General features: G+C 45.0%; 1 protein-coding gene across 1 annotated transcript in view; it reads left to right on the forward strand.

Moving 5' to 3' along the window:
* The window catches only part of kcnt2 (potassium sodium-activated channel subfamily T member 2), a 302,520-nt gene that overhangs the window by 162,538 nt on the left and 121,932 nt on the right, over positions 1-18,050 (forward strand). Inside the window, 3 exon segments of the mRNA XM_033029131.1 lie at positions 5,197-5,370; positions 11,210-11,311; positions 13,274-13,357. Coding sequence (XP_032885022.1) covers positions 5,197-5,370; positions 11,210-11,311; positions 13,274-13,357 — 360 coding nt within the window.

Below are 18,050 nucleotides of genomic sequence, written 5' to 3' on the forward strand. Positions count from 1 at the left end.
GAGAAGAGAGAGGAGGAGAGAGAGGGGGAGAGGAGGAGAGAGAGAGGAGGGGGAGAGAGAGGAGAGGAGGAGGAAAGAGAGAGAAAGAGAGAGAGAAGAGGAGAGATAGAGAGGGGGGAGAGGAGGGAGAGAGTGAGAGGGGAGAGGGAGAGGGAGAGGGGGAGGGAGGGAGAAAGAGAGAGAGGGGAAAGGGGGGGAGAGAGAGAGAGAGAGAGGGGGAGAAAGAGAGGGGGGAGAGAGAGTTAGGGGAAAGAGGGGAGAGAGAGGGAGAGGGAGGGGGAGAGGAGAGGGGACGAGAGAGAGGGGGGACGAGAGAGAGGGGGAGAGTGAGGTGGGACGGAGAGAGGGGGGAGAGAGAGAAGGGGGAGAGAGAGGGGGGGAGAGAGAGAGGGGGAGAGAGAAGAGGGAGGGAAGGGGAGAGAGTGAGAGGGGAGAGATAGAGGGGGGGGGGGGGTTGAAAGGAGAGAGAGTGCATCCTGGAGGACAACCAGTGGCTGCTGGAAGTAAGTACCAAGCACTGGGTAGATACGGTGGAAAATAGTGGACTTCAAATGGGGGTGCTTGGAGAAAGCATCCTGCTTGCCTGCTAGATTTTCACTTACTGTAACTGCAGGAAAAATGTTCCCGATGTTGGGGGCGCTCAGAACCAGGGGTCACAGTTTAAGAATAAAGGGGGGGCCAGTTAGGACTGAGATGAGAACAAACTTTCTTCACGCAGAGAGTTGTGAATCTGTGGAATTCTCTGCTACAGAAGGCAGTGCAGGCCAATTCACTGGATGTTTTCAAGAGAGACATTTAATTCTTGGGGCTAACGACATCAAGGTATATGGGGAAAAAACAGGAAAGAGGTACTGATTTTAGATGAATAGCCATGATCATATTGAATGGCAGTGCTGGCTCGAAGGGCCGATAGCCTATTCCTGCACCTATTTTCTATGTTTCTATGCTTGAGTATATGGTAATAAAACTCGATCACTTGATTTTGAATCATTCATGCATGGTGGAGGTATAATGTAGTTATAGAGTGATACAGTGTGAAAACAGGCCCTTCGGTGCAACTTGCCCACACCCGCCAACATGTCCCAGCTACGGGACCTGCTTTTGGTCCATACCTCCAAACCTGTCCTATCCTTGTATCAGTCTAACATTTTCTTAAATGTTGGGATGGTTCCTGCCTCAACTACCTCCTCTGGCAGCTTGTTCCATACACCCATCACCCTTTGTGTGGATAAAGTTACCTCTTAAAAATACAAAAAACATTGAAATCGTACTTCTACAGTGCACTAAAACATGATTTTAATACATAAAATTTCAAAATGTTCCTACCCTTGGAGGGGGGACATCCTTCTTCCACACCCTCTCCCCACTCGGTTGCTCCACTCCCTCACCGGGTACCCCCAAGGCCAGTGGTCAGTGATCGCACAGCCTCCCCCCTTTCAAAAACGCTCCAATCCAATTTAAAGCATATATATTGTATTCAAGTGTAGTTTAAAAACTCGCTGCAGTATGCACCAATATTGCACAACCTCCTCCCCCCCCCCCCCCCCCCCCGGTCACTATGCTCCCTCGGGCTTGGTCTCTCGCAATTTCTCACTCCCAACTCTCACCCAATGTTGGCAGCCCTGATCTACATTGTACTGCATCTGCCATGCATCTGCCCACTCACTCAACCTGTCCAAGTTGCCCTGCAACCTCCTAGCATCCTCTTCATAGTTCACACTATGTACCACACTATGTACCACCCAGTTTTGTGTCATCTGCAAATTTTCTAGTGTTGTTTTTAATCCCATCATCTAAATCATTAATATATATTAAACGGTTGTGGTCCCTTGCACTGAGCCTTGCGGCACTCCACTCACCACTGCCTGCTATTCTGACAATGACCCGTTTATTCCTACTCTTTGTTTCCTGTCTGCCATCCAATTCTCTATTCATGTCAATACCCTACCCCCAATACCATATGCTCCAATGTTGCCCACTAATCTCCTGTGTGGGACCTTAACAAAGACTTTCTGAAACACTACATTCACTGGCTCTCCTTCATCCATTTTAATTGCCACATCCTCAAATAATTCCTGAAGAAGTCAAGCAGAATTTCCCCTTTGTAAATCCATGCTGACTTGGACCAATCTATTTACTGCTATGCGCCGTTATTAAATAATAATAATAATAATAATAATAATAATAATAAATACTTTATTGATCCCCTCAGGGAAATTCAGATGTCCAGAAGCCCCCAACCAACAAACCCACAGATTCAAAACGAACGCAGACAGAAAATACATAGAATACAATGTGGACACTACCTGAGAGCAATAAATACTTAAAAATAATTAATAATTAACAATTTAAAATTTAAAATTGCAAAATGCATCCCCCTACAGCCTAGCGGTCCGAATTATAAAATCTAATGGCTGCAGGGGTGAAGGATCTCCTGAACCGCTCCGTTCTACAGGGCAGGGAGAGGAGCCGGTTGTTGTTCCGAATGCTCTTTTGAATCTCCAGAATTAAATGGGGGGGATGCCCGGGGTTTTTCTGGATGACCTGCACCTTGTGCCTCATACGCCTCTCAAGCACATCCATCCCAGAGTCTACTCTCCCCTCCAGCACTGAGCTAGCTCGTTTAACCAGTTTGACCAGCTTCTTGTTGTTTTTTGCACTAATGCTGTTGCCCCAGCAGACAACAGCGTAGAAAATAACACTTGCAACCACAGTGTTGTAAAACATGTACAGCATATCATTACACACATTGAAGGATTTGAGCCTTCTGAGGAAAAAGAGTCTGCTCTGGCCTTTTTTGTAGAGGGAGTCAGAGTTGACAGACCAGTCCAGTTTGTTATCGAGGCGCACTCCAAGGTATTTATATGTCTGCACCACCTCAATGTCAGCCCCTGCAGCATTGACCGGCTGAAGGGGGAGCTTGGACCTGCCAAAGTTAACCACCATCTCTTTATATTACCTCTTTAATAATTGACTCCAGCATCTTCCCCACCACCGATGTCGGGCTAACTGGTCTATAATTCCCCGTTTTCCCCCTCACTCCTTTCTTGAAAAGTGGGATAACATTAGCTACCCTCCAATCCACAGGAACTGATCCTGAACCTATAGAACATTGGAAAATTATCACCAATGCGTCCATGATTTCCAGAGCAACCTCGCGTACCCTGGGATGCAGACCATCAGGCCCTGGGGATTTATCAGCCTTCAGCACCATCAGTCTACCCAATAATCTGGTAATCTCGTTTACCAGAATGCTGCCTGGATTAGAGGGTATTAGTTACAGGGAGAGGTTGGACAGGCTTGGATTGTTTTCTCTGGAAAGCTGGAGGTTGAGGGAGACGTTAGAAGTATATAAAATTATAAGAGGCATAGATAGGGTGGCCAGCCAGAACCTTTACAGACTACAAAAAGTTGTGACCGCTGCTCAGTCCTTCACCGGCTTTGACCTCACCACCGTCAAAGGGATCGATCGTAGTCGCTGCCTCAAAAAGGCAGCCAAAATCATCAAGGACCCACACCATCCTGGCCACACACTTATCACACCACTGCCATCAGGAAGAAGGTACAGGAGCCTGAAGACTGTAATGTCCAGGTTCAGGAACAACTTCTTACCCACAGCCATCAGACTATTATATACAACGAATAAGCTATGAGCACTGAACTGCAAAAGACTATTATTATTTGTTATTTGCACTATATCTGTTATTTATTGAACTTTTTCTTTTTTTCCCTGTTATATACAATGTTTACATATTCACATATTCTGTTGTGCTGCAGCAAGTAAGAATTTCATTGTCCTGTCCGGGACAGGAAAATAAAACACTCTTGACTCTTGAGGGTAAAAATATCAAATACTAGAGGGCACAGCTTTAAGGTGAGAGCGCAAAGTTTAAAGGAGATGTGCGGGGCAAATTTTTTTTTTTTGTTACACAGAGGGTCGTGGGTGCCTGGAACGTGCTGCTGGGGTTGGTGGTGGAGGCAGATATGATAGTGGCCTTTGAGAAACTTTTGGATAGGCGTGTGGATATGCAGGGAATGGAGGGATATAGATCATGTACAGGAAGATAAGATTTGGTATTGGCACATGTTTAGCACAGACATTGTGGGCCGAAGGGCCTGTTCCTGTGTTGTACTGTTCTATATTCTAGTAACACATGCACATTCACTCTGCTTCTAAAATTTATTTCCTTTGGCTTCAAAGCAGTCACAGTGGCGGTTATTTAATGACTTGTAAATGCTACCATGGTGTGGCAGAGAACTGTAAATTATTTTAATTCTGGCATTTTGCATTAAACATGCAACTGTAAGTAGAAAGATTGTCAAGGGCTCCAGTTTTCCCTCAAGCAAACTGTACCTAATGTTAGACCTGTGTTAGGAAGTAAGAAATGAGGATTTATAGCTGTGGATGCAAGCATGCGTGGTCTTGGTAATAATCAACCTGGAAGCAATGTTTTAAATCACTACATGATTGGCACAGCATCAGATATTAATTAGACTTTGGTGTAGTCAGTGGATGTCCCGTGGGAGTGGTCAAAGCAGAAATTAATGTGTTCCATTTTTAATTTTGTTAATTTCTTTCCATTTCAGCAATTATATATTTAATGACTGAATTTGCATTTGGTCATTGGTGCTTTATTAATCCACATGCGCAGACATACAGTGACATTTTTTTTTTGCATATATTTCAGTCAAATATTTCCATTCCTAAGCACAATCCCCGATTCATACAAGGGCCTTGTTTCGGAAAGTGAACCAAAATATCACACACGTGACCAGGTGTCACCACATAAATGTCAATACATTAAAACATTCTTGTAAGAGATTAATCTTATTCATTGCTCTTTTCCTACCTACAGAGCTATAATTTAAATGTTTTCTTTAAATTCACAGACAAATGAGTTATGAAAGAAATGCTTCCGTGTGAGGTCACACACACGTGACCAGTCATATTTGACCTCTGACCGTAAACAAACATTGCCAGCATAATGTAAAGATTTCACCTGATAAACTTTGAAAAAAATATGAATTATATATACAGCACAATATATACTTTCAGAATTAGAAGAGATGTATTCCACATTTTATCATATTTTTGGTCACACACGTGACTAAGAATGGCCCACAAAGTGTATAGAAATAGTCCACTGAGGCCGCTTGCAAGAGTCGCCAGGTTTTGGCGCCTTTTCCGATGTCCAGTCCGGTCCACGCGCTCGGTCTCCTGGAGCAGTGCCCGATCCAGGTGAGCCCCAGGCTGTTGCAAGGCCTCCAGCCGTCACCTCCGCCTGGACTGCCGTCCCTCTCCCTGCCCGGCCACCTTCAGCCTTTGTGCCTTGGGGAAGCCTCCCACTGCCGACCTCGGGGGCGTGGAAGGCAAGTCCCCGGTTCACTCTCTTAACGGCCCTTGTTCCTCGTGTCCGCTGTCACCGGCTCCCTCCGTCCTCTTCTCCGGTCCTCAGGGGACGAGCAGCAGCCGGGATCATCAGTCCTTCCTCCCACATATGCCGAGCCGTTGCACTTTAATAATAAATAAATGTTTAACAGCAGATTTAATAGGATTTTTTCCAGATATAAAAGTCACCTGTAAAAGTAACTTAGCGGCTCAGGCAGCATCTCTGGAGAGAAGGAATGGGTGAGATTTTGTGTCATACCCTTCTTCAGACTGAACTTCACCTATTCCTTTATCTTGGGTATAAACCAGCATCTGTAGTCCCTTCCTATACAAAAGAATGCAAGATTTTTTCAGATAATAGTTAAGGATTCACAGGTTAGGTTCTTGGTAGTTTGACTGATGTGGGACAAGGTGTTTTGCTTGATATAATAATGTAAAAGTAAGAACAGGACCAAGGTTGCTGAGATTGTGTTGAAACCACCAAAGGACTGCGGTTCAATTCCCTGCTTTGCTTTTTTGCTGAATTGCTTCATTCTTTGAAGTTCTCAATCTGCTTTCATTTTACCCATTTGGGTATATCTGCCAATCAAGCTCTAGTGTTTGCCACCACTTGCTGTGAATTCTTGATTTTTTGCTGAATCTTGGAAAATATTATTTTACTTTTGAGTGTAAGAAAGAACTGCAGATGCTGGTTTAAATCAAAGGAAGACACAAAATACTGGAGTAACTCAGCAGGTGAGGCAACATCTCTGGAGAGAAGAAACGGGCGACGTTTCGGTTCGAGATCCTTCTTCAGTCTGAAGAAGGGTCTTGACCCAAAACGTTGCCCATTCCTTCTCTCCAGAGATGCTGCCTCACCCGCTGAGTTACTCCAGCATTTTGTGTCTACCTTTACTTTTGAGGGCAGTGGGCAGGTGCTATAGACCTGCACGGGAAGGTAGACGCTCCCGCCCCCATGTGTCTCGGGTAGATGTGGCTCATTAGCCTGGGAAGGCAGTCCATCTAGGAGAGGGAAAACTCTGATTTAAAACCTCCACTGCCTTGTGGCCATATCCAGTCATGGGAAAGTGGCCAGAAGTAAACCTCAAGAAAATCCGGAGTCGGAGCCCCTAAGGCAGTTCGTCGTTGTCTACAACCTCGCTCTGGCAGCTCCTGCGACGGCGCTGGTGCCAAACTGTAATGGCCCTGCTGTTCCTTTGGATCGATCAGCGACGTGGAGAGGGGGGACGTGCTGCATGGGCAACAGCCTGTCCTCCATATGACATCGCCCAGGCTTGCATCCGACCACGCATCACCTGCAAGCTAGGATGCATCACCCATGGTCAGTCATGACCGAAGGGGGCCTACTTATTTTTGAGGTTGTGGTTTCTTCTTTGTGTATAGAAGAAGTTTGATGGACGGTAAAATCCAGTGGGTTCATTTCAGTTTCTAGTTTCTCTGATAAAAGATCTTAGAATTTATCGTCAAGCAATTGATGTGAAAACAGAAGTGTCCAACTCTCTTGGAACTGAGGCATTATATCTATAAAGGACAAATTCAGAATACATCACAGATCTGAATACAATGCTAAGTTATTTCGGGAGACAAAAGTTAAATTGTAAATTGGGTTTTCGGAAATGGAAACTTTCTCCCTTTGAGCTTCTGCAATCTTTCATGAGAGACCGAGTAACAGATGCAGTGAATATTTGCCATCTGTTATTCCTGAAGTTATCAGTGTCAGCGTGTATCTATGGCAGTGCTGATAAGCAGACGGACGGACTGCTTTGGTGCAGGTGATAAGTTCCAATTGGTAAACTCATCCTCATGCCTTTGATGCTCCATATCGTAGCTTCAGCACTGACACAAGCAGAAAACACAAGGGGAAAATAAATTGCTTCAATCATTTTATCAGAGGTGAAAGTCACAACCTTGAGAAATGTGATTTAAATCATAATTATATTTCTATCCTTTCCCCATCTTAATTATTATATTTCAGTGATAAGCTGCTATGTTTTGACCATAATTTATTAAATACTATTTAAAAAATAAGCAGTAAATTAATTTTCCTTGTAATTCCTTTTTTAATTTTCAATTTATGTTTGGTTGTTTTTTTCCTTCAGATTGATTCTCTATTTGCCATTCATTCCTCCCCATCTACATGTGTGATGGAGGCATGAATTTCTGGTTGTCCAGCTGCTCCACACAGTCATAGAATTCCACCACACCATCTGGTCAGTTTCATCTTAGTGCTCTAATAAATCTGCAATTTCAAAACGACCCTCAGTAACCGTAGGCAGAGCACGGCTGCTTTGTCATATAATGTAGAACAGTACAGGAATGGGCCCTTCAGCCTGCAATGTCTGTGCCATATATGATGCCAAGTTGAACTGATCTCACTTGCCTGCACATGATCCATATCCCTCTCTACCCTGCACCTCCATATGGCTTCGTAAAAGCTTCTTAAACGCCACTATCGTATCTGTCCCCACCACCACCCCTGCAACTCGGTCCAGGGCCCCATCACTCTCCTGCCCTGCACATCTTCATTAAACTTTCCCCCTCTCACCATGAAGCTGTGCCCTCTAGTGTTGGACATTTCCACCCTGGGGAAAAAGGTTCTGACTGTCTACCCTGTCCCCATGCCTGCTATAATTTGATATTCTTCTATCATGTCTCCCTTCAAACTCCGACGTTCCACAAAAAACAAGCCAGGTTTATCCAACCTCTCCCTCTAGCTGATATCCAGCATAGAGTCATACAGCTTAGAAGTAGGCCCTTTTTCCCAACTCGTCTATGCTGACCAACAAGCCCCATCAAAGCTAGTCCCATTTGTTTGAGTACGGCCCATATCCCTCTAAACCTTTCCTCTCCATGTACATGTCTAAATGTCTTTGCACATTCTCCTTGTGACTGTATTGACTCCCTCTGGGTGTCATAGAGTCACAGAAACCAGGTGCTCCAGTTTCCTCCCATGTAGAGTCATGGAGCCTCGGAGCCATATAGCATGAAAACACACAATTTGGCCCAACTTGCCCAAGCTGATCAAGTTGCCCCATCTACACTAGTCCCACCTGCCTGCTATTGGCCCATATCCCTCTAACCTCTCCTATCCATCAAGGGTGGCATGGTGGTGCAGCGGTATTGCTGCCTTATAGCACCAGAGACCCAGGGTTGATCCTGACCCAAGGTGTTGTCTGTACAGAGTTTGTACGTTTGTACGTGACCTGCGTGGGTTTTCTCCAGGTGCTCCAGTTTCCTCCCACATTCCAAAGACATACAGGTTTGTAGGTTAAATGATTTCGGAAAAATTGTAAATTGTCCCTAGTGTGTAAGACGGTGCTAGTGTACCAGTGACGTGCGGTGAGGTCAATGGCTGGGGAGGCACTGGCTAGTAACAGTGGCCCGGCCCTCCCTGTATTGATCACCGCGTCTCCCCGGGGAGAGAGAGGGGTGGAACCGGGGCTGTGGGCGTGAAGCACGGCGACTGGAGGGGCGGGAGTGTTGCCCCGGGACCGTGAGGGAACGACCCACCTCCCCCTCTCCCCCTTCTCCATTCCCCCTCACTCTCCCCTCCCCGTCTACCCCTTGCTTCCCCCTCCACCCCTCTACTCTCTCTCCACCCCTCTCTCCCCTCCCCTCTACCCGGGGTAGATCTACCCGAGCCGAGAGTAGATTACTCCAGCACAGGGCCCCCTTAGGCGCGGGGCCCAATTGAGAGTTCTCAGCGGCCCAGAGCCTCTGAATCGGCCACTACAAATCAACGAATCAACCTACCAGTCAGCGCCGCCCGCGGCTGGAAAGTCAGCGCCGCCAGCGGTGGAATCCAGTGCTGCGCCACCGCTGCTGAAGCTAACTAATGTGGAGGGAGAGTGAGGTAGCGTCAATTACGTGGGCTGAGCCGGCGTAATTGACGCTCGCTCTCCCTTCACTGGGCTCGACACGCCCCCTCAGTGAGGCAGATGTGATCGCTGCCTCCCCTGGTGCTTTTTCATTGCAGTTTTATGAAGAGACCAGCGAGCATAAATTTAATATATTTATACGTGAAATAAGCTACCTGGACTATGGAAGGCGAGGGCATGTAATGAAGGGGTTTACAAACATTACATTGGTGACATACATAGAGACAGTAACAGGCACACGCTTATTGCCCGCACTCCATCCAGTTTCTGAGGGATTGCGCAATCAGAGTGGAGGCTCAGCTCATCGCTGCCTCACCTCTCCCTGTATTTGCAGCGGAGCTGCGTAAATTTGGCGATTTTGACTATAAAAAATGATTAGATTCATATAGAAATGACATTTATCACACAGATCAGTGGAAAAATCTTTATATTTATTTTATTATATTATTATTTTTCTTTACTTTTCTTAACAGCTATTTTAATTGGGAGTATGACAGGTGAGGCTCTGCCTCCCCTGACCGCACGTCCCTATAGTGTACGGGGTGATCGCTGGTCGACGCGTTCTCAGTGTATCTCTAAACTAAACTATCGATGTACCTTACCTGTCCATTTGTTGTCTTTTCCCTTTTGATTACAGTTTTGAATTGTCTGGTTGGAACTATGCTGTGATTTTTTTTTTTAGTTTAAATAGTCAGTGGTCCAGGTAATGGAGTGGAATTGTTCAACAGGATTGTAATTTATAATGTACGTGCACAGGTCCTTGATAATGTTTAAATATGAACACTGTCGCAGGATAGATAGTGACCTTTTCTTTGTTGCTCATTCAGAGCATGTTCAACAAGGTTTTCTATTAAATGTGGTAACAGCAATGCAAACTAAAGCCATGATGCTAATCCTACATCAAGGTGAACACCAAATTGTAGACTTGTAGCAAAGAACATCGCATTCAAGTATTTTTATTTTGTATGACAATGACAAAATAGGCAGTGTGCTATGCTATTAAAATAATTCTTCCCTTCATATCTCAGCTGAGCTTGGCAATTAGTATCATTGGCTCAAACATTGAATTGCTTTTATAGATTTCTGTACTTTCAAATAATATAAAAATGTGCATCAAGGAATAATATACTCAATATTAATTTCTCTTTAAGTCCCATCAACTCTCTTGCAACTCATGTAGCGTCCCAAAATCGTGTGGGTGTGTAGGTTAATTGGCTCCGTACGTTGCCGCTGGTGTGATATGAAAGTGGGATAACATAGAACTAGTGTGAACGGGTGATCGAAGGCCGAATGGCCTGTTTCAATGCTGTGTCTAACGATCAATCAATTAATGTCCACCCATATTCAAATGAATTGCACACTGACATCTTCAAACATGGATTGTTTTCTCTGGAGTGTTGGGGGATTATGGGAGACCTGATAGTATCTAAAATTATGAAAAGTATAGATAGTCACCTCAATCCTCAGGAACACAAAGAAAAAGTGCCTCTCCAACATCTCTTCAATTCTGAGCAGATTCTATGATGTTCTCAGGTACTGCTTCTTCTCCTCTGTTATCAGGCTTCTGAACGGTCCTTCCATAAGCTAGGGTACTGTCCGATTCACCTCTACCCCATTGCGGACATTGGACTTTGTCTGGGGAACTGATGGGCTACAATACTGAGAACTATATTCTGCACTCTGTATCTTCCCCTTTGCTCTACCTACTGTACTTGAGTTTGACTTGATTGTGTTTATGTATGGTTTTATTTGATCTGTTTGCATATCATGCCAAAGAAACCTTCTCACTGTAGCTGGGTACACGTGACGATCATGAACCTAAACCTAAACTGGAGCTGCCTTTGTGCTGTGATCCACCGTCTGTGCTCTGTGCAGTGGCCAGTGAGAGGCAGTGTTGCTCTGCTGAAATCACAACTAAAACGCACAACTTTGTCTCCCACAGAAAGAACGTGAAAAAGGCTCCAACCTGGCATTCATGTTTCGTCAACCATTTGCTGCTGGTCGAGTCTTCAGCATCAGCATGTTAGATACACTGCTGTACCAGGTAGAACCTGACTTCCCTTTCTTTCCAATCCCAAACTCCAATAGACTGTCAATAAATCATAAGGACAGGGTGACTTGGAGCATTGCCAAATGAGGAATATGTGTGCACTAAACCTGCAAATTAGTACATATTTTTTTATTCAGCAGGCTGATTGGCATTTATATTGATTTGACATTCATCTTATGAATCCAACTATGTAAAATGTTGTATAATCAGGCGAAAGGCTTAGGATTTTTTAGCCTCATCAAAATGCCAAAATTACCACCAAACGAGTCTCGGTACAATTTACATTCATGTTAGCTTCTGCAGGTAAAGATTATATCGCGGGTGTCTGCAGGCTCTGTCTTGATGCGTGCCAAGGGCTTGGTAATAAAGGTGAACTTCCGTTATTGAAGGCAAGAGTTCGCAATGAAACCAAATGTCAGTAACACAGTGCATCACTGTCAACCCATGTGATGCACTCAGCTCTGAAAGGAACCCAGCCACTTTAGTTTAGAGATACAGCGTGGAAACAGGCCTTTTCTTCAAAAGGAAAGCCATGCACCCCATGGACTATTTACACATAGAAACATTTATGATTGGTATTTATGAAAGCTTGCACTGGTATCAATTGAGCCAAAGATAGACACAAAGTACTGGAGTAACGCAGTGGTTCAGGCAGCATCTCTGGGGAACATGGATAGGTGATGTTTTGGGGTGGGACATTTCTTCAGGCAGGTTCCGACCCGAAACGTTACCCATCTTTTTTCTCCAGAGATGCTGCCTGACCAGCTGAGTTACTCCAGCACTTTGTATCTATCTTCAGTATAAACCAGCATCTGAAGTTCCTTGCTACACATAGCAATTGTAAATGGTATTGGTCACTCAGCTTCTGAGATCTCCTCAATAGAAAAGGTGCATATGTCTGTTGAGAAATACGATTCAAACATGGATTTTTCTTTCTGGAGTGTCGGGGTGGATGAGTGACCTAATGGAAGTATATACAATTATGAGAGGCATAGATAGGGGAGACGGTCAGAACCTTTTTCCCTAGGGTGGAATTGCCAAAGACTAGAGGACATAAATTTAAAGTGAGAGTGACAAAGTTTAAAGAAGGTGTAAATCATGAGAGGAATAGATCGGGCAGATGCACAGTCTCTTACCCAGAGTAGGGGAGTCGAGGACCAGAGGACATAGGTTTAAAGTAAAGGGATTTAATAGGAATATGAGTGATAACCTTTTCACACAAAGGGTGGTGGATGTATGGAACGAGTTGCCAGACAAGGTAGTTGAAGTAGGGACTATCGCAATGTTTAAGAAACAATTAGACAGTTACATGGATTGGACAGGTTTGGAGGGATATGGGCAGGTGGGACTAGTGTAGCTGGGATATGTTGGCCAGTGTGTGCAAGTTGGGTCGAAGGGCCTGTTTCCATGCTGTATCACTCTATGACTCTATGAGATGTGCGGGGCATGTTTTCTACACAGTGGGTCCCTGGAACGTACTGTGTGGAGGCAGATATGGTCGGTGCATTTTAAGAGGAATTTAGATAGGCACATGGATATGCAGGGAATAGAGGGATATGGATCATGTGCTGGCAGAGGAGATTAGTTTATATAGGCATCATGTTTAGCACAAAAATTGTTGGCCAAAGGGCCTGTTCCTGTGCTGTACACAAAGAAAGGTCTCGCCCTGAAACGTCACCTATCCATGTTCTCCAGAGATGCCGTCTGACCCACTGAGTTACCCAGCATTCTCTGCACTGTTCTATATTCTACATTATTCGACAGTCAAAGACAGGCCAGGGTGATGTGGGCCTTTGATGATATTGGCTGCTTTTTTTAGACAAATATGATCTTGAAGGGCTGTAAGGCCACCTCCAAGTGCTGTAGCTAATATGTTTATATTATTGCAGCAAGATCTTTCACTCTGGTGAATAGTTCCGTTTTAATTTTTTTATTTGCTAATTGTTTTTATTGCAGTCATTTGTGAAGGATTATATGATATCTATCACACGGCTACTTCTCGGGTTGGATACAACACCAGGTTCTGGATTCCTCTGCGCAGTAAGTTCCATTTATCCATTTGTTCCTAAAACACGAATTGTTCCATAAACATAGCCACGTGTCTGTCTTGTTGCAGCTTGCCTCTGCTTAGTAATGTCTCTCCTTGGTATTGCCACTCCTTAAATCTAAGGCAAAATTTTCATCAATTAGTGCCACTTTCGACATTTGATTATTTGGACCTTAATGCCAACCAGACGTTGAGTAAAAATATAGAGGAGGTCCACGTGAATCTCCGTCTCAGCTGGAAGGGGCTGCCTTGGTCCCTGGACGGAGGTGAGGGAGGAGATATAGGGGCCGATGTTACATCTGTTGCTGTCGCATGGGAAAATACCTGGGGAGGGGCCTGTTGGGTGGAAATGGATGAGGGGAACGGAGGAGTTGCTGAGGGAGTGGTCTCTGTGGAAAGGGATGGGGATGAGAAGATGTTTGCTGGTGGTGGGATCACGTTGGAGGTGATGGGCATATCCGAGGATGATGTGTTGGATGTGGAGGCTGATGGGATGAAAGGTAAGGACCAGGGGAACTCTATTCTGGTTCTGTCAAGGGGGAGGGGGAGCGAACATGGACATAGAGCAGAACTACGGGACCCAGAGTAGACGCGGGTGAGGGATCCACCCACAACAGCAGGGGGGATACAAAATTTACAAACGAAAGAGGACACCTCGGATATCCTACAATGGAAGGCCTCACCTTGGGAGCAGATGCGGTGGAGACGGTGAAACTGAGTGTAGGGGACAGTTTCCTTGCAGGGTGGGAGATAGGGCAGCATCTGCACTCCCTTGAGTTTCCAAACATCTTAATGACATCGACTTGACCAACAGCATTGAGACGGGAACAGGAGCTTCTGGGACGGAGGCTTATCTAAAAAGCCTCTTATATGCCGTTATAGAATCTGTCTCCGACACCAACCCCAGCAGTGCGTGCCACAAACCCATCACCATTTGTGTAAAGAAAAAAAGTTGCCCCTCTCACCTTAACATTATGCCCTTTGGTATTTGATATTTATATCCTGGAAAAAGGTTCTGACTGTCTACCCTATCTATGCCCCTCTTCATTTTATATACTCCTCAGCATCCGACACACCAGAGTAAACAATCCAAGTTTGTCCAACCTCTCCTCATAGTTTATACCCTCTAATCAAGGAAGCACACTTCGGCACCTTATCCAAAACCTCCACATCCTTCTTTCAATGAAGTAAATCCAATAACGTGCGACGTTCCTACAGCACTGTAGAGTCACAGCATGGAAGCAGGCCGTTCAGCCCAGCTCTCATTGATCAATGACCCATTAAGCCTATGTCCTCTAATTTTAGAATCCTCGCACCTGGGAAGAGATACAAGCGTTCAGTGTATCTATGCCCCTCACGATCAATAGAGTACACCCACTATCGTATCTGCCTCCACTACCACCCTTCCCAGCCGATACAACCTCTCTCTATAACTCAAGCCCAGGTAACATCCTGGTGAATTCATTCCCTTGCTTATTCAGTTTGGCGTCCTGTTCTCCTGAAGAAAGAATCGCCATTAAGCAAACATTGTCCCTTCTATTAAATCTTTCACATTAATGCCTGGGCAGTTGTAAACTATAGCTTTTTGCAGGTTTAATCTTGTAAGAAAGTATGTCCAAAAGCGCCTGGTAGAGAGCACTGAATGGTAACTAAGCAACAATGTGGTCCAGTCGGCACTTTCACTGTTGCTAAGTAATTTCTGAATGGGCTCAATAGCTCATATTTTCATTGTTTATCATTTGTGTGTTGAATGTGCTTGTCATAATATCCAGTTCACCATTGTAGGTTGCTGAGCTCTTTTTTATGCATTGTTACATTTATCTAGTTGTTCTGAAAAATCAGATTTGCACCTGATTGTGTTATTTTTTAAAATTCGGTTTCTACTGTTTAAAAATGACGACTATTACGGCCTAATTTTGGAGTTTAGAGTGTAGAGAGATACAGCACGGAAACTGACCCTTTGGCCCACTGAGTCCACTCCGACCATCGATCACCCGTTCACACTAGTTCTATGTTATCCCACTTTCTCATTCACTCCCTACACACTTGGGGCAATTTGCAGAGGACAATTAACCTACAAACCCGCACGTCTTTGGGATGTGGGAGGAAAGCGAAGCACCTGGAGGTAACCCATGCGGTCACAGGGAGAACGTGCAAACTCCGCGCAGACATAGCCAGGATGGAACCCGGGTCTCTGGCGCTGTAAAGCAGCAGCTCCATCCGCTGCACCACTGTGCTGCCCTAGATATTTAGTTTAGTTTAGAGATACAGCGCGGACACCGACCCAGCGATCCCTGCACATTAACACTATCCTACACCCACTAACGACAATTATTTTTACATTTTACCAAATGCCAATTAACCTACAAACCTGTACGTCTTTGGAGTGTGGGAGGAAACCGAAGATCTCGGATAAAACCCTCACAGATCACGGGGAGAACGTACAAACTCCGTACAGACAGCACCCGTAGTCAGTATCGAACCCGGGTCTCCTACGTTGCATCTGCTGTAAGGCAGCAACTCTACCACTGTGCCACCGTGACTGCCAGGATTATCCACTCCAGGATTCTGTTATAACTCCAACAGAACTTGTTGGAAGGGATTTTAGAGCATAGAACCAGATCAGTATAGCACTGGAAGAGGCCCTTCGGCCCACAATGTCCATGTCGTATGTGATGGCAGATTAAACTAATTTTGTCTGCCTGCACATAACCCATATCCCTCCCGTCCCTGCATTTCCATGTGCCGATCTGAAAGCCTATTAAATGTAACTATCGTATCTGCCTCCACCAGTGTGTTCCAGGCACCCACCACCCTCTGTGTAAAAAAAACATTCACTCGCACATCTCCTTTAAACTTTGCTCCTCTCACCGTAAATCTATGCTCTCTAATCTTTGATATTTTCACCCTGGGGGGCAACAAGTTCCGACAGATGACCCTATCTATACCTCTCGTACGTTATATACTTCTTTCATGGGTTCACTTTTATTAGTTTTTATTCTCCCTCCCTAAATCTCTTCATTTCCCCACTCTATCCAAGATGTTTCATCAATCGAGTGTATAAAATCATGAGAGGAATAGATCGGGTAGATGCACAGAGTCTCTTGCCCAGAGTAGGTGAATCGAGGACCAGAGGACATAGGTTTAAGGTGAAGGGGAAAAGATTTAAAAGGAATCCGAGGGGTAACCTTTACACACAAAGGGCAGTGGGTGTATGGAACAAGCTGCCAGAGGAGGTAGTGGAGGCTGGGACTATCCCATTGTTTACGAAACAGTTAGACAGGCGCATGGATAGGACATGTTTGGAGGGCCATGGACCAAACGGGGGGAAAGCTGGGCTGAAGGGCCTGTTTCCACACTGTATTACTCTCTGACTCCAATCTCTATCTAGTTATGGTTTAGAATTTTACATAGCATAGGAAATAATTGCCATTATTTGATTTCACGGCAAGGTGCAGTGAACAGCTTTGTTTTACATGCTATCCCATCAGATCATATAATACTGTACATAAATATAATCAAATCAAATTCAAGTACAACTCAAGGTAGAGCAAAGGGGAAGATACAGAGTGTAGAATACAGTTCTTAGCTATATGGCACATTCATTTATTGTAGTTTAGCGGGTCTCGACCCGAAACGTCACCCATCCCTTCTCTCTGGAGATGCTGCCTGTCTTGCTGAGTTGCTCCAACATATTGTTTCAGCTTCGATTTCAACCAGCATCTGCAGTTCTTTGTTACACCTATAGCCCACCAAGTCCATGCCAATCATTGATCACCCATTCATATTAGTTCTTTGTTGTCTTTGTTGTTCGCTTAAAATCAAACCACCATTAAGCAAATGTTGATGCATTGTAACGCACCAGTTCCAGAGACAAAGTCCAATGTCCGCAATGGGGTAGAGGTGAATCGGACAGTACCCTCGCTTATGGAAGGACCGTTCAGAAGCCTGATAACGGAGGGGAAGAAGCTGTTCCTGGGTCTGGTGGTGTATGCTTTCAAGCTTCTGTACCTGAACGGGGACAGGGAGAAGAAGGAATGACTGGGGTGGGACAGGTTATTGATTACGTTGGCTGCTGCCTGAGACACCGAGTTACACTTTGTGTTCTGCGGTTGCTTGAATCTATACATTGGTCGAATGTAGATCAACTTTCTCTTGCTTCTCCAGGGCACCCAATTCCACACAGTCAGGAGTCACCATCTCTGCCCTAACCATATATAATCACAGCATGGGGTGACACGGTGACGCAGTGGTAGAGTTGTTGCCTCACAGCACCAGAGACACGGGTTCAATCCCGACCATGGGTGCTATCTGTACGGAGTTTGTACCTTGTCCCTGTGACCGTATGGGTTTTCTCCATGTGCTCTGGTTTCCTCCCACATTCCAAAGACGTACAGGTTTGTAAATTAATTAGCTTTGGTAAAAAATGTAAATTGTCCCTGGTGCGTAGGATAGTGCTCGTGTACGGGGTGATCTATGGTCGGCACGTACTCAGTAGGCTGAAGGCGTTTTATCTCTACAGTCTAAAGCATGTTAAATTTTCAAAACCAAAATCTGTTCCAGTATTAACCGGAGAGGCTTAAATGTGCAAAGGGGCATTTTCATTCTGAATCTTTATTGTACGTTATTGGCAGCGGCTTCCATCTGAGAATGCTGGATAAGAATAAGTCCTGTGTCTATTCACTG

This window comes from Amblyraja radiata, chromosome 10 (genome assembly GCF_010909765.2).
Source record: "Amblyraja radiata isolate CabotCenter1 chromosome 10, sAmbRad1.1.pri, whole genome shotgun sequence".
NCBI classification, from domain to species: domain Eukaryota; kingdom Metazoa; phylum Chordata; class Chondrichthyes; order Rajiformes; family Rajidae; genus Amblyraja; species Amblyraja radiata.